The sequence below is a fragment of the Chionomys nivalis genome, chromosome 4 (assembly GCF_950005125.1).
Source record: "Chionomys nivalis chromosome 4, mChiNiv1.1, whole genome shotgun sequence".
In the NCBI taxonomy this organism is placed as follows: domain Eukaryota; kingdom Metazoa; phylum Chordata; class Mammalia; order Rodentia; family Cricetidae; genus Chionomys; species Chionomys nivalis.
Window position 1 is genome coordinate 55,068,774 of NC_080089.1, and position 23,949 is coordinate 55,092,722.

The 23,949-nt window shown below is 41.1% G+C and overlaps 1 protein-coding gene across 3 annotated transcripts in view; it reads right to left on the minus strand.

Moving 5' to 3' along the window:
- The window catches only part of Peak1 (pseudopodium enriched atypical kinase 1), a 211,902-nt gene that overhangs the window by 13,978 nt on the left and 173,975 nt on the right, over positions 1–23,949 (minus strand). For all 3 annotated transcript variants that reach the window (XM_057766600.1, XM_057766599.1, XM_057766598.1), the window contains one exon: positions 13,773–14,515. In XM_057766600.1, coding sequence (XP_057622583.1) covers positions 13,773–14,515 — 743 coding nt within the window. The remainder of the gene's footprint in view (positions 1–13,772; positions 14,516–23,949) is intronic.

Genomic DNA, 23,949 nt, shown 5'->3' on the forward strand with positions numbered 1-23,949 from the left:
GCTATGAGACTTACCACGTTGGCCAGGTATTTTAATCTTAAATTACTACAAAAATGTTTACATGGCTAAGGAACTCATTTGGAGCTGAAAGGAGATACTTGAGAAGGCAACTGTTGTAAGGCTTGACCGTTTGATTTGTGACTTAGAGCTTAGGACCCAGATTAGGAACTCAACCAATGTGAACCCCAACTTGTAATCCCCACTACGCTCTCTCACCTCATTAATATCAAAGCTCTGACTTTTCTTATATTAGGCAATTTATTTTGGCTCCAAGTTCATAGGAGCCCAAACCTCTTCTCTCTAAGCAAGTTCCCAGCTGGCTCTCTGACACTTCCACATGCCGAGCCATGAAATGAAGCGGATGCTGACCTAGGATGGCTGTGTATGTGTAGCTGGCCACCGATCACCCGCTTCCTGTAATGTTTCAGTGTTGGACATATTTGTGCTGAATTATAAAAGTGGGGAAGGATTTCCATCTAGGTTTTTCCTTACTACTAAGCTAGTAATTAACTGCCTGTGTAGATAGTATGAACTTGTTGTAAATTCCTACCGATAACAGCTATTCCCCTTAATGCGTTTTCATTTAGTGTCTTGCTTTCTCAGCATCTACCCAAATAAGACAAATTGGGATTTGAGTAAAAAGTGCAATAAAAAGCACTGGTCTCCACAATTCACCTCAACTTTATTACAAGCTTTTAACAAGGCTGTGGTGTAGGAGGAAGAGCAACTAAGCCTGCTGGGGAAACAGGAAAGTCCCCATGTCTACTGAGCTTTGTATTGCCTAGCCTTGACAACAAAGGCTTGCACTATTAAAGAGAAGATACCCATTGTCTTTGGATTGCAGTGGGAAACATTTAGAGAGTCAGTTGCATTTTCATAGATGTAAAAAACTAAGCATCGTCTTTAAGGTAACTTCATCCAAATTTAACAGTCTTTCATGGCAGCATTTGTTCAAAGATTATCTCATGAGATAAATGAGAAAAAAAGGCAAAAGGCATTACATGGAGAGCCAGCTTATGGACTCAAGTATAATGGGGAAGGTCTGCTTCGGAGTCAGGACTCAGTCCACCATGAAACCAACTACTCTCTCTGGCCTTGGTTTCCTTTAGTAAAGATGATAAAGGCCCTTGAAAACTGACTTTAGTCTACCAGGATATGTGGTTAGTGGCTATTGTGAGTCTTTGAAAGACAAAGAAGGCAATGGAGATTTTTTACTTGGATATCAGGGAGGTTTTAGTTCAAGCTTAATTTTTTTTTTTTTTTTTTTGGTTTTTCGAGACAGGGTTTCTCTGTGGTTTTGGAGCCTGTCCTGGAACTAGCTCTTGTAGACCAGGCTGGTCTCGAACTCACAGAGATCCACCTGCCTCTGCCTCCCGAGTGCTGGGATTAAAGGCGTGCGCCACCACCGCCCGGCTTCAAGCTTAATTTTATGGTTACTTTTATTTAGAGACCAGGGAAGTGAGGGGCTGGAGTCCGGCCAATGTGTAGCTCACCCAGACAGTCTGTCAAGATGAGAGAATAAGAGAAAAACATAGATGAGGAAGAAATGGGAGCTGAAGGCAACTGATTGTGTGGGAATTGATTTTGCTTTTCCTTTACTAAGATGCTCAGGTAAAAGCTGACTTACACTCACCACCTCCCCATTTCTGACCCTGCTAGCTTGCTGTGTTACTCATTTTCTTTTCTTCTTTACAGTTTAACTTTTTATTGATTCTTTGTGGATTTCACATCATGCATCTCGATCCCACTCATCTCCTAGTCCCTTCCCATCTGCCCTCTCTACCCTTGCACCCTCCCCTCCCCCAGCATAAAACAAGATAAAATTTGATAGAAATAAGAATCTCACTGTGGAAGCTGAAGTGAGTCACACAGTTCTTTAGTCCACATATTGTTACTTGCAAGTGTTTAAATGCATTGACTCAGTCTGGTTTGAAGTCTCTGGTTTTTGCTGCATCTTCAACACGTGGCCTTCATGGGGGCTCCTCTTGGATAGCCTGTTGTCCTGTGTCATGGAGATCCTGTAACTTTGTGTCTGCAGGACCAGCCCCTTCATGTGTTCCAGCAAATCATAGACAAGGTGCATGATGGGACGGGTCAACTCATAGCTCTAGTTCTTAGCTGGGTGGCTGCTGGTCAGTCTGCCAGCTCTCCCTCATCCTCAATGAGCTCTCCAGTACTGTCCCGGCCAGTTCACCCTATTTAGTAAGCAGCAAGGGGTGGGGCCAATTTTCCTGCTCTCATATCCTTGGGGTCAGCTTGCCCACACCTACACCCCGAGGGCCAGCTCTACTGGTGTTGCCTAGTTGGGATGTAGGGGCCACTTGCCTAGCTGGTGAGAGCCAGGGCCATCTCTTTTGCTCTAGTGACCTCAGGGATCATTCTCTCACCTATCACAGGCATCAAGGGGCACGGGGATGTGCTCCTCTCTCTTGCCCACAGCACCATATGGTTGGTGAGAGGCATGGCTCAGCCTCTCACACTTTCGTTCTCATTGCCAGCTTCCCTATGCCTCCATCAGTGGAGTCAGCTCTACTGTGCTGCGCAGGCGAGGTGTAGGGCCCACTCTCCCTGGTTCTGTATCTGGTGAGGGGCAGGGTCAACTCTCTCATCTGCCGCAGGTGGCAAGGAACGAGGGGGAAGGGCAAACAAGGAGTGTAGGGCCAGCTCTCCCACTCTCAGGACCTTGGGGCAAGTTCACCTGTGCCCTCACCAGCAGGGTCAGCTGGTGAGCTGCAGTGCCCGCTCTCCTGAATGCCACAGGAAGCGAGGGGCAAGGAGAAAGCTGGGGCGTCTCTCCCCCACCCATACTGTTACTGCATTTTCTTGAGGCTCACCCAAGACTGTGAACATTTGTCTTGAGATGCCTGAGCTCTCGGCCTGTGAGTAACTACTGCTCCAATGGCTCATGTTTTCAGCCACTTCTGTGTGTCTGCCCTTTCTCTCATTGCTCTCTCCCCCCAACAGTCTCCTACACCCCAGCTAGTCGGAGCTAAATCAAGATTCTGGGGGATGAGTAAACCGTCTTCCTAGGCCTCACACTTCTGAGAGCTCCTGTGTTTAGCTGGCCGTCATTTGCATGCTTCACTGACACCTCAGCTTTGATTCATATTTCATTTAATGGCACCGCCATCCTTTGGGGTTGTCCTGCCTAGAAATTTATGACTGCTGCCTCCACCTTACATGTAGCACTGACTATACGTGGGCAGCCTTTGTCAACTCTTAGTCATGTCCCTTCTTTTTCTCTGTCCTACTGCAGCAATGGACTCACAGTTACCTGGACTGTTGCGAAAACACAATTGTGACCTCCCTGCTTTGAGCCTTTTGGGTCTCTTCCACTATGATTTTCTTCTAAAACCATTCATTTTGAATCAACCCTTTTGTTTGAACCTTCATTATAATCTGTCTTATTTAAGTGTTATTTATGTTTTGTCTTCCCCACTGTATTATAAGCTCTGGGAGGGCAAGGCTTTTGTCTGGTGCATATGTATTGCTGTAAATCTACAGAATGTCACAATGTTCAATGCTGTTTTTTGAAAGGTCATGAAATATTTTATCAAATGTCCACTATTTTATATTGTACTAGGTTCTAAGCATATAAGAATTAAAAAGCCATGGTACTTGCAATAGAGGTCGAAAGCAATGCTGGGTAAGAGACTCATGGATGTTTCTGTATTGTGTAACAGAATTACTGCTTATTTGTATACCTTAACATGATAATACTACACACATATTAAGTCCTACAGTTTCTTTCTTTCTTTTTTTAAAAAAAGATTTATTTACTTATTATGTATACGGTGTTCTGCCTGCACGTATGCCTGCAGGCCAGAAAAGGGCACCAGATCTCATTGTAGATGGTTGTGAGCCACCATGTGGTTGCTGGGGATTGAACTCTGGACCTCTGGACAAGCAGCCAGTGCTCTTAACCTTTGAGCCATCTCTCCAGCCCCCCTAAAAACCCCAACATTTTTGTTTGTTTGTTTTTCGAGACAGGGTTTCTCTGTAGCTTTGGAGCCTGTCCTGGAATTTGCTCTGTAGACCAGGATGGCCTCAAACTCACAGATTACCTTTTTCTGCCTCCTGAGTGCTGGGATTACAGGCTGAAAATGGTTAGAGCTGCGGAAAGAGAAGGAAAGGAGGCCGGGGAGAGAGCAGCTCTCACTACTGGCAATTCCAGTTTTGTAGGTAAGGAAAAGGACCAAGGAAATGGTTGTTAGTGAGGATCCCTCGGGTAGTTATGGAACAGGTCATCTGTAAATCAGAAGGCTGAAATTCCTCACCGAGTCATACTGTCTCCAGGAAAAGGGAATGCAGATAAAAAACCCAGTATGTGTGAATGTTAAGGAACACGAGGTAGGAGCTACTTATGATTTATGTTTGAGGACAGGACTACAGAGAAGAGAAAGCAAGGACACCTAAGGGTACCTGTGCGTAAGGAAACCCAGTGTGATGATCTACAACCTCAAATGCTCTAGTCTGTCCTGCCACTGAATAGATCAAGATATAATATTTTAACAAAACCCAATCACCTATAATGATCATCACTCTCATATAGGATTTAATTGTATACTGCTATTCTATAGGTCATTTTAAACAAAGTTGTGCTCATACTATTTGATATTCTATGGCTCTTTGCAATAAACATTTTTCATCTTCTATAGTCTTTATAGTCACCACTTTTAATGGTTACAAACATTTAATTGGGACAATGTGCCGTAATTTATTAAACTATTTCTTAATATCAGGAACTTAATTTGTTTCTAATTTTGGCATCACTGAAATTCTTGAGGTTGCTTCATTTTGTAGCATTCTTCTACAATCGTAAGAGGAAAAAAAGATGCTTATATCTTTGAAGTAATGAGAAAGAAAATATCTAAGTATAGACCCTATCTAAATATGCTTAGGAGAATGTCCAATATTAAAGAATAATAATGAGTAACCTAGAGAATGTGGACTATTTTCCCAGTATTAACACAATGAATTGTCTCATTGTATTTAAATGCACTCTATAGTTTATAAAAGCAGTCTTGCTACATAACCGTGTGCATTATAACAATTTTATGAGTAGGCATGGCAGCCAGCTTCCACAGATGTAAAAACCAAAAAAGTTCCTTGACCTGTTTAACAATAGAGATACATTTTAGAATGTGGGCCCAGATGACTCCAAAGCTCTTTATTCTATATTACACTGCCTTTTAGTTTAAGAACAATACAAATAAAGCTATTCAAGATGAAGACAAATGAGAAGAAATGAGATAGGAAAACCTTCAAATTCAGTAAAAGTCCCAAGTTAAAACCACTCGTTTTACAACAAAGGCCAACACTGACACCTGCTATGGATTGAGCTGTCTTCCAGAATTCCTGTGTTGAAGCCCTAATCACCAATACAACTGCAGGTGGAGATAAGGGCAATAAGAAGGTAATTAAGTTTAAACAAGTTATGAGTAGGGGCCTAATACGATGTCATTAATGTACTCGCAGTAAAGAGACCCCTGAAGGCTCCCCTGCTTTCTCTGTGATGTCAGGATACACGGAAAAGGTGGCTGCTCACAGAGCCAGTGAAAGCCTTCGCCAGGAGCCAAGTCAGCCACAACCTGGCCCTTAGGTTTTCCAGACTCCAGAATTTGGAAAATAAATTTCTCTTAGGCTAAAGAGACTATGACAGCTTTTCTATAAGCTTACATAAACAAAAACTGCGGGGGTGCCACCCCAACAACAGCTACAAATGTTTTAGAAGCAGCCTTAGGACTAGGCAGATGCTGAAAGCATTTAGAGATGATGTTAGAAAAAGCCTGGGTAAGTCTGGACTGACAGCTACAGCAGAGATAGACGCTAATGGAGAAGGCAGTGAGGTCTCTGATGAAATGAACTCCATCTTAGAAACTACTGGAAAGGTGACACACGTCACACAGTGGCAGAGAATCGGACTGCACTGTCTGCTAGTACTGAGGAAAGAACATGAGAGATAAAGCTGGATTTTAGTTGAGATGGTGAAGCCAGGCACTGAAGGAGTACCTCTGTTTCTCCTAACTGCTTAAAGGATAACAGGAAAGGGGAAAGAAGATGAAGACTGCTTGTCTATTCATGTAAAAGGCATGAGTGCTTAATCTTTTGTTTTGAGACAAATCTCATGTACTTAGGATGGCCTCAGATTCTACATAGCTGAGGATGGCCTGAACTGATTCTCCTGCCTCTGCCACCTGTGTGCTAGGATTAGGGGTGTGTACCACCACACCAGGCTTGAAAGCTTGTTCTTTACAGAACACTAAGGGTGTGGGCTAAACAGTTATTAGAAAAAGAGGTCATGGGTATAGTTCCCAGACTTCTCAGCAGAAGTCAGGAAGAAGTCAGAGGCTGCCAGTTTGGGTGCAGTTTTTGTCCAGAGGGGATGGAGAAAGAAGACTGGCACAAAAAGACTACCAGACAGCTCAAATTCTACAGGCCTGGGCCACAGAGCTCTTCGGATGTCTGTGTGCATTATGTTAAATGAAAAAGGAAGAAGGGCATGGGGTGATAGAGAGGTTCAGACTATTGCTGGAGAGAGGGCTCAGAGATTAAGAGCACTTACTGTTCTTAAAGGGGACTTGGCTCTGGTTCCCAGCATTCATATTAACCAGCTCACAACCATCCGTACCTCTCCAGTTCCAGGGAACTCAATGCCTTCTGCTGGCTTCTACAGGCACTCACACACATGGAATGCACATAAACTCACATAAGCACACTCACATACCACTTATACATATGAAGGCTTTAAAAAAAAACTTTCAAAAAAAGGTATCAATGTTGTTCTTCTTACAAAGGGTCCAGTGGGTAGGGCTGTTTCCTTCTGGGTGTCCAATGAGGAGTCTCTTCTCTAGATTTGGAGAGCTAGGGGGACAAGGAATAGTGCCTGAGGGTGGGAGAGCCTTCTATGGAGCCATACGAGTGACACAGCATCAAACGAGGGCATCTTTTAGAGAAATACGAGTTAAGGGCATTTAAGACTAGCTAAAATTGGACTTTTGTACCCCTCTTTCCTCCTTTCTGCCTCTGATTTCCCGTATTTTAGGATGGAATGTCTATCCTATGCCTGTACACAACTATACTTGGAAAGCGAGTAAGCTGTCTGGTTTTACCAGGTTCACAGACAACAATGTTGCATTAAGATGAATTTCACCTTAAGTCTCATCCATATCTCATTTAGATAACATGCAGATGAGACTTTAGATGAGGACTTTAGAGTTGATTCTTGGGAGTAAGGCCTTTAAGGGGACTGGGATGCATCTGCCTGCAACGAAGAGGAGTTGAAGTGAGGGGAGGAGGATGGACTCCTGGGAACTAAGTTGTGTCGTCTTCACATTTACAGGCTGAAGCTTTAGAGCACAATGAGACCATATTTGATTAAGTTAGATATGTTATATGGTTGGGACCTGGTTACAACAGTGTCCTTCTAAGAAAAGGCCAGAACGTCTGTTCTCTCTTAGTGACTCTCATCATGGCGGGAAGATTCAGAAGGGACAGCCCTAATCAGAAAATAACCAAGTTAGAACTCTGACTTTGGACTGTTCAGCTTCCAGAAACATGAGAAAATCAATTTCTATTGTTGGGCTAGGGATTTAGCTTGGTAGTAGGGTGCTTGCCTAGCACACACAAGACCCTAAGTTCAATTCCCAACAACACACGCACATACACACAAATCCTGTTATTTAAGCCACACAATCTATGATACTTTGTTATGGAAGCCTGAAAAAGCCGACACAAAGTAGATATTTTAATAGTTTACCACTACAATGAATATGAAGGTATGGTCCTTTACCTTTCAAATTGTCTTCTTTTTGCAATATTTTAAGAGACAATGCTATTCTAAATCCCACCAACATGGTAAAGGGATATGTTAGGGAGACAAACACTAAAAAGAATTGTTTGGGCCAACATCTCTGCAAATGCAGGGATTTCAGATTTCTTAGAATTTATTCCTTTAAGGTTGTATAATCAATTAGATACTTCTGGAAATGCCCAGAAAGCCTTCAAAGAGACATTTATATTCAGCATTTAGTATAAAGCACCCTGTTCTAAACCTGCCAACAACTCCCAGTATATAATCACTCGCCACCTGTTCTTTTGAGATTGCTTTTGTATTATTACAAGCAAAGAAATCAATACTACACCATTGATTTAGGAAAGAGACAAGATTGCTTGGCAATAATACATAAAGTTAGTCAAGCCCCACTTCTCAATTGTTTTGAAAGAACAGATTCTTTTATGCTCCTTTCTGAAATAGGTACTCATTCTGCATTGGTGATCTGTAGCAATAAAGACCCAAGATAGATAAGGTACTATAACCCCAATTGATGTAATAGCTCTTAAGAGCTACACAGAATCTCAAAATGCCTTTTTATACTCAATAGTAATATATTAACTTGAGTCCATATCTTCTCTCTGCAGTTTGTCCCTTGTTTTAATTTTCAAAGTGTGGGCTGCAGCAGAGGGTCAAGACAGTCAGCAGTGGAGGTGTTGCAATTGCAGAGAGGCCACCAGCTAAAGAGCTGGTCTAACATATAGGTCTTGATAGGCAGGTAAAGCAACTGTTTATCTTATCCATTAATTTACTAAGACACCATCTGGTTCTTCTAAGCCAAATTAATGGGTAAAAGTCATTTAGATATGTTAATTGGTTTTGAACCAGTGGATAGAATCAGTAAAAGGAGGCTATGGGAATGGAGAACATTATACTGAGCTTTGTGCTTTTAAACACTTTCACTTGGATTATTTTACTTAATCGTCACCTTAGTCCCAGAAGGTACATGGTATATCATTTTAAACATCTGAGACAAGAGGAAAAAACATCTTTGAGACCCAAAGATTTTTAACTCTCTTAAAGTAGGGAAGCTGTCAAAGACAGTTCACTTAGCCACATGATAGCCCCAGAGATAGGTGTTATTACTGACAAAGCTACAAAATGGTGAAGTCAGGATCAGAAGGCAAATCCTTAGAGATGTTAGTCCACACCACACTCGTTACACTCATGGTATTTGTGTCTGACTATTACAGTGAGTATAACCAGACAGGAATCCTTCATGTCAAGTGGTCTTTGTCTCTCAAAATAGTGCACTATTTGGAACAGTGGACATGCATTTTAAATCAGAAATACCTGAGGCTTTTAAAAATTACATTTATTGGGATGTGTGTGTGTATCAAAGTGCACAAGTCCATATTCTCCTTCCACTAGCTGCGCCCCAGGAATTGAACTCATCAAACTCAGTCATCAGGCCTGTTGGCAAGTGCCTTTGTTCAATTAGTCATTTTGCTGGCCTGATAGCTATGCTTAAATTCTAGCTCTACTTGTAGCTAAGCGACCTCAGTTACCTCACTGAGCAAAACTTTCCTCGTGTGTCAACTGGAGAAAAAGATCCTGACCTTATGAGTAAGTATTAGTTACCTTTGCCATTAGAAGTGTTCCCCAGGGAGCAGAGAAGTCATGGAGGAGGGGCAAACAAGGATCTCTTACATGGTAGAGATATGGAAGCATGGACTGGAAGGCACAACAGTCTCGTTTTTAATAGGTGACCACTGCAAGCTCAGCAGCTACTTCTTTTAAGAGAAGTCTGAGGTCTGTGATAGTTAATGTTCATTCTCAATGTGAAGGGCTTTATGAGTATCATGGAAACACACCTCTGGGTGTGACTGTGAGGTGGTTTTATGAGGGTGTTTGCAGAAAGATTGGAAAGAATAGGAAAGACCCACCCTGAATGTGGGCAGCACAGTCCTATGGGCTAGGGTCTCAGACTGAAGAAAAGGGAAAGTTAACTGAGAATCAGCATTTCCTTCTCTCCGCTTCTTGATGGAGGAACAATGTGACCAGCCCACCCACGGACCTGCTATGCCTTCCCCACCATGATGGACTGCATCCCTCCTACTGTGGCCCAAATCAATCATCTGATGGAGGAAGGCCATTGGATAATTAATAAAGAAACTGCTTGGCCTCATAGGTTAAAACATAGGTGGGTGGAGTAAACAGAACAGAATGCTGGGAGGAAGAGGAAGTGAGCTCAGATGCAGGGCAGCTCCTCTCAGAGCAGACACGATGCAGCCAGCCACTAGGTCAGACATGCTGAACCTTTCCCGGTAAGCGCACCTAGTAGTGCTATGCAGATTATTAGAAATGGGCTAAATTAATACATGAGAATTAGCCTAGAAGAGGCTAGATATAATGGGCCAGGCAGTGTTTAAAAGAATACAGTTTGTGTGTTGTTATTTTGGGGCATGAGCTAGCCAGGCGGCCGGTAGCTGGGTGGCAGGAACGCCAGCCCACAGCTTCCACTACAGAATGGCCCCCAACGTGTGGACAACTATATCCACAGAAAGCCTGAGAAAGCTTGGGAAAGAATAGAGTAAAGCATGTTTTCTTGGTAGCAGCAATTTCTTGGGTCTGCTCTGCTTGCTAGAGGCAAGCAAGCGCTCTCATCTAAGAGAGGCTTCTTGACTCAGCTTCAGCTGCAAAACCCTGCAGCTTTTAAGAGGTCCTGCCATGAAACATTTAAATGGTGTTGATAAAAGTTGACTGCATGCTTGTTTGTTTTCAGCCGTAGCAGGAAAAAAGTTGTGTTGTTTTAAAATGCTGGCTTTCTGGGCCATCCTGCCAGGGTAAACTCTGACTCAGGCAGGCAGTCTGAACGAGTGTGGTCTGTGAGCAGAATGCTGCAGCTTGCTTGTTGGCAGGGACCTTGAAACGCCACAGAGTTGTGGTGATAAACATGGCTACAACCGGTACCTCCGCCATGAGGCTGGAAAGCTAAGGAATGGGCCGTCAAAGCCACGGCTTTAATCCTACCTATATTGCTTGGTAAATTAAAGACTCGTGTGGTCAGAAAAAGAGAGATATACAGTAAAGAAAGATTCAAAGACAAAGAAAAATTTAAATGATTTATAGTGTATTAAAATATATGCATGCTAAAAGTTAAAGTTCTTAAAGTAAAAATCAAAAAAAAAAAAAGGAAGAAAGAGAGTAGTTGGGTGTGGTGGTACACACCTTTAATCCCAACACTTGGGAGGCAGAGGTAGATTGACCTCTGTGACTTCAAGGTGTGGTAGCACACGCCTTTAATCCCAATGCCTGGGAGGCAGAGACAGGCGGATCTCTGAGAGTTCAAGGACAGCCTGGTCTATAGAGTTATTCCAGGACAAAGATATACAGAGAATATAAAATAAAAGTAAAAATAAACGAAATAGAAGTTAAAATAAAGCCGCACAAAGATGGAAAATACACAGATAATCTTGATATTGTATGCTATTATGTTCCCTTTGAATTGTTTGAATGCTGAGGAAAGAGCAAGAGCTGCTAAAATATATTTGTTTATAAATGCTGCTGAACTAATCCAAGATAGATATTTTCAAAATACCTTGACTTTAAAATTTGGATCTAAGGACATGATGCTTTGGAAAGGAGTTTCTTCACAGAGGATGAGGCCCTGTGGATTACTTCTATCCCAATATGGTATGATAAACCACGCCCTCCTGAAAGGTTGCTGTGAACACCTTCAAAAAAAAATCACTTCACTCAACTGCCGACTGAGACTGAGATGAATCTAGCACACAGGTTATACCATGAAAGACCTAAATAACAGCGCCCCCATTCAGCACGAAGCAGTTCAGAGAGAAATAACTTCGCCCATATTCCCAAATATTGTTTATAAATGTCCTTTTACATTTAAAGGGGGATATGATATAGATATAAATAATTTGCATTGATATGGATTTTGCTTTAGTGATATAAATTTTTTTTTTTTTTTTTTTTTGGTTTTTCGAGACAGGGTTTCTCTGTAGCTTTTGGTTCCTGTCCTGGAACTAGCTCTTGTAGACCAGGCTGGCCTCGAACTCACAGAGATCCGCCTGCCTCTGCCTCTATATAAATTTAAGGTCAATTTTGTTATATGTATATGTATTTCTGCTCTTGATTAAGGTATTGTGATTGTGTAGTTCATTTAAAAATGTAATGTATATAGGTTGTTAATGGATAGTCATCTATAATAGTCAAGTTTGTAGTCATGTTAGGTTTTCTAGATGTACATAGATACATTTTAGATAGACATTCTTTATATCTTTCAAAGACTACAGAATATGACATTTAATGTTTTAATAACTTAGGGCTTTTCATGACAATGAGACATGTCTGCTTCTGGCAGCACCAATCTACTTCAAGAGGAAGATGGGCATTGAAGAGGCTCCTTATGGAGTTGGTTAGCCATTTGGGCAAGAAACCGCTCTTGCCTGGACTGTTGCATAAATTGGACACAGAGAACCCACAGAGAGAGGACTGCTGAACTTGCCTAAAGGTGAGATGATCTTTCAGGGTTTCTGATTCATGAAAGAGTCTGCGAGACATTCTGCAGGATACAGCAGATAGTGACTGAACTGCCTTTGAAATTTCCTGCTTCATGGAAATGTCTGCTGGAAACTATGGGCCCGTAGGCCAAAGATGGATGCCCCAACGGTACAGAGGAACTTTGGGTGACTGTCCAGGCAGCGAGATGTCTCTGTCATTTCTAGAGTTTTGTAAGTTGCTTACTTCTCATTTACTTAGGTAATATATCCTTCTGGACTCTTTGATGGAGTTGAAGAATAGATAGATAGTTATAGTTGTTTTCTTTAGTTATGATAAAAGATAAAGTAGATATAAATATTGTAACTGTAATTTTTACTTGATAACTGCTTTGTTATATGTAATTTTGCTATATTAAAGTTAAAGCCTTCCTTTTTTTTTTTTTTGTTTAAACAGAAAAAGGGGAAATGATGGAGGAAGGTCATTGGATAATTAATAAAGAAACTGCTTGGCCTCATAGGTTAAAACATAGGTGGGTGGAGTAAACAGAACAGAATGCTGGGAGGAAGAGGAAGTGAGCTCAGATGCAGGGCAGCTCCTCTCAGAGCAGACGCGATGCAGCCAGCCGCCAGGTCAGACATGCTGAACCTTTCCCGGTAAGCGCACCTAGTAGTGCTATGCAGATTATTAGAAATGGGCTAAATTAATACATGAGAATTAGCCTAGAAGAGGCTAGATATAATGGGCCAGGCAGTGTTTAAAAGAATACAGTTTGTGTGTTGTTATTTTGGGGCATGAGCTAGCCAGGCGGCCGGTAGCTGGGTGGCAGGAACGCCAGCCCGCAGCTCCCAGTACAATCATCCACCCCTGAAGCTTCTTATCAGGTATCTGGTCACAGTACTTCCAGACTCCTGCAGAATGTTTGCTTCTTCTATTCTCTTTAATGTCTATATTTCCTTTTCATAAAAAACCTGCTTATTAGAGTATATCTGCTAGTATAGGAAGCTCACTTACTTTCACACAATGAAGGAACTGGAGGAAAGAAAGTGGGAAGAAAGAACGGAGCCACCTCAGTAACAAGGTGCTGGCTAAGAGTAAGGTAAGGCTAGGCATGCAGTGTACACCTTTAGTGCCAGCACTCACAAAGAAAGAGCCAGGAGATCTCTATGAGTTTGAGGCCTGCCTGGTCTATATAGTTCAAGGCCAGCCAAAGCTACACAGTAAGACCCTGTCTCAAAAAAAAAAACAAACAAAAAAAAACCAAAAAACAAAAAACCAAAAGAATATTTGAAAAAAAAAAAAAAAAAACTGGGCCTTGGTGGTGCATCCCAGTTTGGGATGCAGAGGCACGGGATCTCTGTGAGCTTGAGGCCAGCCTGGTCTACAGCATTCCAGGACAGCACAGGGCTACACAGAGATACCCTGTCTCGAAAAAGAAGAAAAAAAGTTTAAGGTGAGACTTTCGATATTTTCTTACCTTGACGGCATAGTTACTGAGTGGATCTTTTGCATATGAGGCAGTGTAGTAGACCGCATCTCCAGCTTCGCAGCACGGTTTGTCGCTGGTTAGCCTGAAATCTGACCAGCTGTCCACTCCAAAGCGGAGTTGGTCTTTCTGCCCAGCCATGAAGAGGTCTTCGCATTTAACAGCCAATTTCTTCAAGGCATCTGTATGAAGGCTTCGGATTTTACCCACCACTTCCTCCCGATTTTCAAGTCCTCGATAAAGTGCTTGTCTCTGTGGCTTCTGGATGCTTCGACCCTGTCTACAGGAGAGACCACGTCGGCTGGAGAGGGACTCCGTACTGTTGGAAAATCTGTCCTTAATACTGAGAGCGGCTAAGCTGGAGATACTGTTTGCTGCTGAAGGAACAGGTCTCTCTTTGTGCAAAGGTCTCTCCAAGGAGTCGTAAGACTCAATGTCCAGTCCTTTGAGTTCACAGCTAATAGAAGACCCAGCACTGCTGGCATCCCAGTTGGGGTCAATATCGTAGGTGGGATTAGCCATGACACAAAGGCTACTTTCCATGGTCTTCTGAAGGTCTTTGGAGATCGGCTCTGTATTGGCTCGAATCATTTTCTTTGGCAGTGGGGGTGGCGTGGATTGGGAAGCACTCAATACTTCTTGGTCTGTCTTCTCTCCAAAGGCAATGGCATCATCCGAAGCTCCCTTGGGATGCCGTGGATGCTTGGGAGGTATCATAGCTGCTCTAGACTGCCCTGTGTTATTTTTAAAGAAAGAAGAAAAGAGAATTAATCAAAATTTTAAATCTCATTTCATAATTGAAGCAAGTAGAAATGAGTGAAGTAGGCGTGCGGAATCTTATGCTTTCCCTGAAAACGTGCAGCCAAGGAATGAACGTTGAATGAATAAGATTCCAAAGCTTGACTGGAGCAACAAATATGAATTATGTCTCAGCATTTCTCTGCCAGAGGAACGTGACACTAGTTTAGGTGGTGGGCTTTGTTTTCAAAAAGGAATCCAGATTTTTCAGTCCTGTCCCCAGTGATGCTAACACTCACAATGCCACAGCACCAAGAAAGGACAGACACTAGAAACATCTGAATTGTGACAGTAGAGATGATAGCATTTGTGGATCAAAGGAAATACTTGGGAGCATTATTGAATTGAAACTAGCAATTGGGACCACTGTACAGAGCCCGACAAAATATTGTTCTGTTTCTTGTAAGAGCATTCTGGTTTTACGTTGTATATAACACCTGCCATTACATATATGTACATATAATGTATCCAATGTTTATGTTTAGAGGGCAAAGCACATGAGGGTTCAATAATACTTTGTTTCTTACATAATGGAAAGAAGACATTATTTTTCTAAAAACAGAAATATATCATGAAATTTCTACAAAAGTTACAAAAATTAGTCATGTTATTCAAAAAATGAGGCCTTTACTCAAGAGAAAGAGGGAGAGCACAATGCCTGGTTATGGGTTGCATTATGTTGCAGTCCTAACCCTTGGTATCTATGAATAGGTCCTCATTTGGAAATGGTCTTTCCATTTCCAATGGTTGAGGTTAAGGAAGACACTAATCAAATATGGCTGGTATTCTAATAAGAAGAAAATACAACATGAAAACAAATAAGGGGGATACTATGTGGTTACAGGGGAAGAGACAGAAATGCTTTAACTATAAACCAGGAATGCCAAAGATGGATGGCCATCATTAAACATTAGGCAGAAGCAAGAACAGATTCTACCTAGTGTCTCAAAAGAAGCATGGTTCTGTGGACAGAAGTTTCAGTTTGAGTAACTAGATTCCACAACTTTCAAATAATTACTTTCTGTTGTATTAAGCAACCCATTTAAGGCACGTTATTACAGTAGTCTTAGGAAATCAAGACATTTTGCTACTTATAATCATAGAGAGTACAGGTAAACGAATTGTGTGAAGCTAACACTATCTACCCAATCTCATCTAGAATCACCTAGGAGACCTCTGAATATGTCTGTAGATTTCTGTATTAGGCTTATTGGAGTGGGAGGAGCCACTCCAAATGTGGGCAGCACCAGACTTTGGGCTGTGGTTCTGAACTGAATAAAACAAGAGTGAGCTAAACACCAGCAATCATCTCTCTGCTTCCTGACTTCAGATGCAAAGCTGCCTCGGATTTCTACTGCCATGACCCCCACCCCCATGACAGACTGTCCCTTAAGCTGTGAGCCAGAACAAACCCTCCCTCCGTGATCTGCTTTTGTCATAGTGATGAGGAAAGTCACAAATACAGATGCTTCTGAGATGCTAATAAGTGGTGGTTTTGTTAAAACCACATGCTTGAAGAAATACCAAGGACAAGACTCAATATAAACTGTGATTACAATTATATTCTATGTCTTACATCTAGTACCTTGATCAAGAATACCTAGGAGTTTAAATAAACTACGAACTACCATGTATATACAGCAAACCATAGGATCTCCTTTCTCCACTAACAGCACACAGCAGTATTTTTATAAGGAAGGGAGTTGCATTAAACACAAACAAAAATATACAGAGAGAATGTATGAGAGAGTGGGGATTCAGATAGGGAGGTAGAGAAAGAGGGGAAAGGGAGGAAAAGGAAGAAGGGCAGGGAAGAATAAGCAAAGACTATATAGCTCTAGGGAGCAAAGGTTTTTAAGACTTTCCAGCTGGGATTTGGCTTAGTGCAGTGCTTGCCCGAAATGCACAAGCCATTACTTATGACCATTATTAGCATACAACTAACTAACTAGCTAGCTAGCTAAATAACTAATTAAATTCTCATGAAGAAAAACTCAGGGCTAAATGGATTCACTAATGAATTCTACCAAATGCTTAATATTAATTAAACCAAAGTATTACTACCAATCTCTTCCAAAAAGTAGCAGGGAAGAGGGAACACTTTCTACCTTGAATTTTGTAGAAGCAATGTTACCTATACAACCAAATCAAAGACATCCAAGAAAACTAAAGATTACTATTACTTATGAATAAAGTAGAAAAAAGTAAGACATTAGCAAATAGAACCTGGCAACACTTTAAACATTATAAAACATTATAATGCCACAGAATTTTGAGTTTATTCAAGAATGCAAGGTTGGTTTTTAATGTCCGAAAATTAATCTGTATATTATGCTAACAAAATACAAAAGAAAAAACAATCTCACATGATCTTCTCAAATTTGTAGAAAATGTATCTGGTAAAATCTAATGCCTTTCCATGACAACATCCAACAAATTTGGGACAGAAGGGAACATTCTCAGCCTGACAGCTTCTTTCAAACCAAGAGCTAACATCATACTTGATGATAAGAGACTAGATGCTCCCCTCCTAACATCAGGAATACAAGGCTTCTATCATCACCACCTTTATTTTGTCTTCTACTTTAGCACCAGCCATGGAAATCTGGAAATAGTAACAAATAAAAGCATCCTGATTGGAAAGAAATAAAACTATTCTATGTATAGATGATATAATCTTGAATTTTGAGAAGCCCAAGGAATCACATGAATATCTACCAGAAGTAATATGCCAGGGCTCAGATGGTAGCGTGCTAGCCTAGCATGCAAGGTGCTTTAGGTTCAATTCCTAGCACGCCACAGAACCGAGTGCCGTGGGATATACTTGTAATTTCTGCACTCGAGACATGAAGTCAGGGGGCACACGAAGTCAAAGCCATCCTCAGCTACACAGTAAGTTTGAGGCCAGTGTGAACTACATGAGAACTTGCTGTAAACAAACAAAAGAATACATCAGATTAGTGAGACTACAAGATACAAGATTACTGTACAAAAATCAATTGCAATGACTACTCTAAAATTGATATTAAGAAAATAACCCGCCGGGCGGTGGTGGCGCACGCCTTTAATCCCAGCACTCGGGAGGCAGAGGCAGGCGGATCTCTGTGAGTTCGAGACCAGCCTGGTCTACAAGAGCTAGTTCCAGGACAGGCTCCAAAAAACCACAGAGAAACCCTGTCTCGAAAAACCAAAAAAAAAAAAAAAAAGAAAAAGAAAATAACCCTATTTGCAACAAAGAGACTAAAGTATTAAGGGAGAAATTTAATTAAGCAAGAATTGTATGCTGAAAACTATAAAACAGCACTGAAAGAAATTAAGAAGTACCATCATAAATGGAAATTAGTTATGTTATTAAAAATCAGTCACATTATTAAAATGACTAATTTTATGCAGCCAATTTAAGCTCATGGATCAGAGACTTTAATATTGCTAAGATGGAAATACTTCCCAAATTGACCTACAGATTGAATGCAATCCCTACGAAAATCTCAGTTGGATTTCTTGCAGAATTGATGTGGGGTCCCCAAAATTCAGATGAAAACGTAAGTGGCTTAGGAGCAGTCAAAAAGTCTTAGCTCATTACAAAATTATAGTAATCAAGACCGTGTAGTACCTAGTATAAGAGCAAAGATATAGAAGAATGGAATTGGCTTGAGGGGCCAGAAAGAAACCTTTATATTAACGGGTCAATTAATACTGACAAAGGTTGTCCAAACAATTCAATGAAGGAAAATACAAACAGGGTTGTGACAAGTGAATACACATATGCAAAAAACCAAAACCAAAAATTAAAGTTGGACCCCTGTTTCACACTATAAACAAAGATAAACTAAAATGTATAAAAAGATCTAAATGTAAGAGCTAAAACTATAAAACTCTATATTATTCTTTGCTGGGAATCAAACGTGGGATCTCAAGCATGTTCTAACCCTGAGCTATATCCTTATTCCAGAAATATGACAAATTTGACAATAGAAATAAATGGTTGTGTTCTTGGGCAATGGTTAGTTCTAACACCTAATATAAAACAAGATAACAAAAACGGTGTGGTAAAAGAGAAAATTTTAAAAAAACTTATATGCTTCAAAGTACATCTTCGAGAAAGTAAAAAGAAAATGCCAAGCATGGTGACACATGCCTGTAAACCTGGTACTCTGGAGGCTGAGGATAGATTGTTACATAGCAAGACCTTGGATAGACACCTGAGGAAGAGGAGGGAGAAAGGGCAGAAGAAAGAGAGAGATCGGAAGGAGATCAGAAGGAAGAAGGGAGGGAGGAGAAAAATACACAGAGTAGGGGAACATGTGTCCAAACTACATATCTGAGAAGAAACCTGCATCTAGAATATATAAAAAACTCTTTTAAGAATATTTAAAAATGGCCGGGCGGTGGTGGCACACGCCTTTAATCCCAGCACTCGGGAGGCAGAGGCAGGTAGATCTCTGTGAGTTCGAGGCCAGCCTGGTCTACAAAGGGAGTTCCAGGACAGGCTCCAAAGCTACAGAGAAACCTTGTCTTGAAAAACCAAAAAAAAAAAAAAAAAAAAAAAAAAAAAAAAAAAAAAAAAAAAGAATATTTAAAAATGGGCAAGGGATTCACAAATTTATACAAAGATGATATACAAATGGCCAATACACACACAAAAATGTCTAACATCAATACTCATTAGATAATGATATAATAAAACCCTAATACTTCACAACTACTAGGATTGTTATAATAAAAACGACAGTAATAAAATTCACAGGTAAGCCATGGTGGGATGTGGAGAAATTTGGATGATCATACGTTGCTAGTAGGCATCTAAGAGAGAATAGCTACTTTGTAGAACAGCCTGGGAGTTTCTCAAAGAGTAAAACAGAGTCTTCACATGAGCCAGCACACACGCTCCTACAGAGATATCCACTGGAAATAAACATGTCGACACAGAGACCAGAACATGTGCTTATACTGTATTATCCCTGACAGCCCCAAAGTGGAAACAACGCAAATGTCTACCACCTACTGAATCGGCAAACAAGATATGGTACGGTCACACAATTGAAAGAAGCTTCCCACTTCTCCCATATTGGGTTATTTGTTCCTCTCTCTAGTGTTGGAGCACAAACCCAGGGTCTCATACATGCTAAGATACTCTGCTGCTGAGTTACATCTCTGGCCTTCCTCACCCATCTTTAAACACTCTGCCTCTAGGGAGTGTTTAAGTCTACTACACCCCTCCCAAAATAATTGATCCTCAGATATGCCTTGTGTATGTTTTTCTCTAGGCGTACACACACACACACACACACACACACACACTACTGGGTTGTGCACTAGTGGCAGGGACTATATCTTATTTTTACATATGAGTCTAAGCAAGAATCTGGCTAAGAATGAGTGGCTAGGTAAGTAGAGAGATAGATGCAGATAGGAAATATCACCCAATTTTTTATCTAAGTCCTAGGAAAGATTTTATGGGCTGTCATTTTCTACCCATATCTCCAAATAAGGAAAACCAGCAATAACCGAGGATATGAGTAGCACTGAGAGTTCCAGAAGTACCTGTTTTTTCCCTCTAAAGATCATCTGAGGATTAGGGAAGTAAGGCAAGGTGCATATAGTTCTTTAGTGCTTCTTTGAGAGGTGGAAGAGGGCTGAGTGGGCAGTTTGGTGCTACTTCCAGATAAAGTTCAGACTTTCCACAAGCTGGTCAAGGTTCTTTGTCTTATCTATCACTATTTCTCAGCTACTCTTCAACATGAATTACTCCTGTTATTTACCTTAGAGCTGGAGTTACAGATGACTGTGAACTGCCATGTGTGTTGGAGACCAAACCTAGGTTCTCTGAGAGCAGCAATGTTCCTAACTGCTGCATTAGCTGCTCCGGTCCATATTTTCTGTTCTCTTAAGAGGTCCCCCCCCCCAATATTTATTTTTAATTATATGGTGTGTGTACATGAGCGTAGTGTCTGCTGAGGTCAGAGACATCAGATCCCTTTTGGAGCAGAAATTACAGGTGGTTGTGAGTCACCTGATGTGGTGCTGGAAACTGAACTCAGGTCCTCTGTAAGAGTAATACACACTCTTAACTACTGAGCCAATCTAGAACCCCTATTTTTATATCTTTGCCTTAGCAAAAAAAAAGTATTCTGTCTTCGGCCCAGCTCAAACTTTCAACTGACGCCTTCCTACTCTCTGCTCTCTACCTCAGAATGGAAACGAAGTCATTACTCCCTCCTGTATTCTCTGAGCTCTATTACATTGTTGCCAGAGTTTTATTTTATTTTATTATTATTTTTTTTTTTTTTGGTTTTTCGAGACAGGGTTTCTCTGTGGCTTTGGAGCCTGTCCTGGAACTAGCTCTTGCAGACCAGGCTGTTCTCGAACTCACAGAGATTCACCTGCCTCTGATTGCCAGAGTTTTAATACATCCTTTCTGAATCTCGTGTGATATAAGACAAACAGCATCTGCACAGTAAATGGCTGCTGAATTGAAGGGCAGAAAACCAACAGAACTGATCATTTATTCCAAATGGAAAGAGACAGCCAAAGTGGTAGGATATAAAATAGTTCCAGGCCTCTCTCCTCCAACAGCAGCACAGGACCTTATGGGCGATATGGGGATTTTCAAAAGAGAATCAGGAACTCCGCCACTCTAAATGAAACCAGGAGCATTCCACAGTCCTCGCAAGTAGGTCAAGCTATCTTCTATCTCAAAGCGCTTCATGTTTTCGGGCTTTATTTCCTCCCACAAAGGGTGGGAGGAGGGCAAATTCCAATCATTTAGGTCAATGTCTTCAAAGTTTGGTATCTTAGTTGCTTTTAGTTTGAATGTTTAATCCTGCACATTCCTGTGAAGTTTCCAGGACCCAGACACCAAAGCTCAGTTTTCAGCAGCAGACAGAACACCACATACTCTACATTTTTGCGGCATACCAGCTTTCTAAATGGAAAGGGGGAAAAAAGATCGATTCTAAATCTTGCCTTGCTATAGCTAAAAAGGTCCTCTGGACAATGTTTGACTAAACCAAACTCAAGCCTTCCTTTCTTCTTCTCCAGCCTCTCTACACTCCAGCTATAAGACCTCCCCACCTAAGTGTGACTTCAGACGGGCAGATAAAGAAAGCTCTGTGTCATGTCACTCTCTGCAAAGCAAATGATGAAAACTCAACAGAAAGGGAAACTAATTCACTATGAATAAAAATGGTTGATATAAGGTTCTTATAATTTTTTTTTGGATTTTTTTGAGACAGGGTTTCTCCGTAGCTTTTGGTTCCTGTCCTGGAACTAGCTCTTGTAGACCAGGCTGGCCTCGAACTCACAGAGATCCGCCTGCCTCTGCCTCCCGAATGCTGGGATTAAAGGTGTGTGCCACCACCACCCGGCCAAGGTTCTTATAATTTACAAGATTGGTATAGGTACACAAGAAATAAGGTATCTCTAAAATATTTTTAAAAATTGCATAATGAAAAACTTAAAATAGTAATTACATTATTATAGTGATGGAAATATGAAAGACACATTAAAAGCAAACCACAATAAATGTTTGCTTGTGATCTGGTAGCACCAACATCATAGGGCCCTAAATAATGACGCATTTAAATAGGAGATGCCCTTTGACCACAAGTCGCTCCTCTAACAAGATAGGAAGGCATGGTTTTCTGACTGATCTCTGCCTCCAGTCATCCCACACACAGCTCCCGGGATGAGTGTGCATCTTCTGAACAGCCTACAGTGGCTCTATTAGTAAAAGCTGTAGTGTTTGTGACCTAGATCCCTCTAAAAAGACACTTTCACAAACCTCTCAGTACACAGTAGTTAGGATGTGAAGGAGGGAAGCCTCATGTCTTTCTCTCCAAAAGAGCAGGTCTTCGAAGGCTATGCTAGTGTTCCCAGCCCTTTACCTGGAACTAGAGCCAGCTGGTATTAGACAGCTGATTGCTAACTGGTAGGATTAAAGTCCCAATTAAGAGAACATATCTCAGGGTTGAAGGGGAGGGGAGAGGCAGGGAGAGGGGGAGCAGAGAAAAATGTAGAGCTCAATAAAAATTAAAAAAAAGAAGTGCAAAAAAAAAATCTCCCTATTTAAAGTATATTTTCAGTTTTCATTTCTAATCTATCCCCCATCTCAAGGTAGGTAATATACATGAGAATGGGAAGAGAAAGGAACAAAGAGACAGTTATGCGCAAACACAGAAATACACACTGCACGTTACAGAACACCAGCACTGTTCACCAGTTTTGTCAAATGAATAGGGCCTTGTGTTGGCCGAGGCCAGCGCTGTTCCCAAGCAGCAGGCTTCCGAGTCAGGAGGAAAGGACCTCATCTGCCAAGCACAGTGAAACGTAAGCAACAACCAGCAAGCCAAGGGGTACAACAACTTCATGTCGAACAATAAGACCGGCTGACCTCAGCCACTTGCGTGCATCCTCAAATAGACAGAGCACTTTAAAGAATGCCAGCAGCCGAGCAGCTGACAGGCCGCAGTTTACATGGCCTCCACGGAAAACCTCCCTCAAGCCACAGGTCATTTATTTAGGGGTAAGTTATCTATGTAATTTGAATACTGTACTCTTTTAACTAAGTCTCAGATATGGTAAACTATTTTAAAATATGAATGCAACTAACTTAGGAACAAAAATACATGATTTCTTTTAATAGAAATAATTACAAAGGGATATAACAAATGCTCAAACAAATGTTCAAAACTGTCAATTTCAGCTTTTTTTTTAGTTCCAGATAATCTTAACTGCAATTCTTTTAAAAAATAGTTTATCACATTTATTTATTCATTAATTCATTCATTTATTTATTGTGCGCATGCACACGCACACATATGCACAAATTTGGGGCTCAGACAACAACTTTGGATAGCTGGTTCTCTCCTTCCACCATGGCGGATCCAGGGATTTAACTCAGGTTGTCTGGTTTTGTGGCAAGTGCCTTAATCTGATAAATCAGTCCTTAAGTGCAATACTTTAATCTTTGGTTCAAATAATTAACACTATAGTGTATGGAGTGATACCTGCTCAATAACTGTTTATTAAGTAAATATGCATTGTAAGGTACTCTTCAGAATGCCTTAAGAGCTGGCATTTTGAATGGCATACACTATAACCACAACATCAAGACCAGCAATATAAAGAATGCCATTCTTTTGTGGTTAGCCACCCTTACCTTTAACACTGACAGCAATGTACCGCAGGCAGAGTGCTTTTAGATGTTTTGCGTTGGTGTTTGAAGGGTGCAGCTTTAAGGATTTGCTCTAAGTGACTAAAATGAGTTATGTGGACAGGTTCTTATAGAGATCCTTAGGAAATGAAGGCAAAATTCATATAGATCCTTAGTTAGGAAACTTATGCAAGTCCAATATTAGAAAAAAACCAA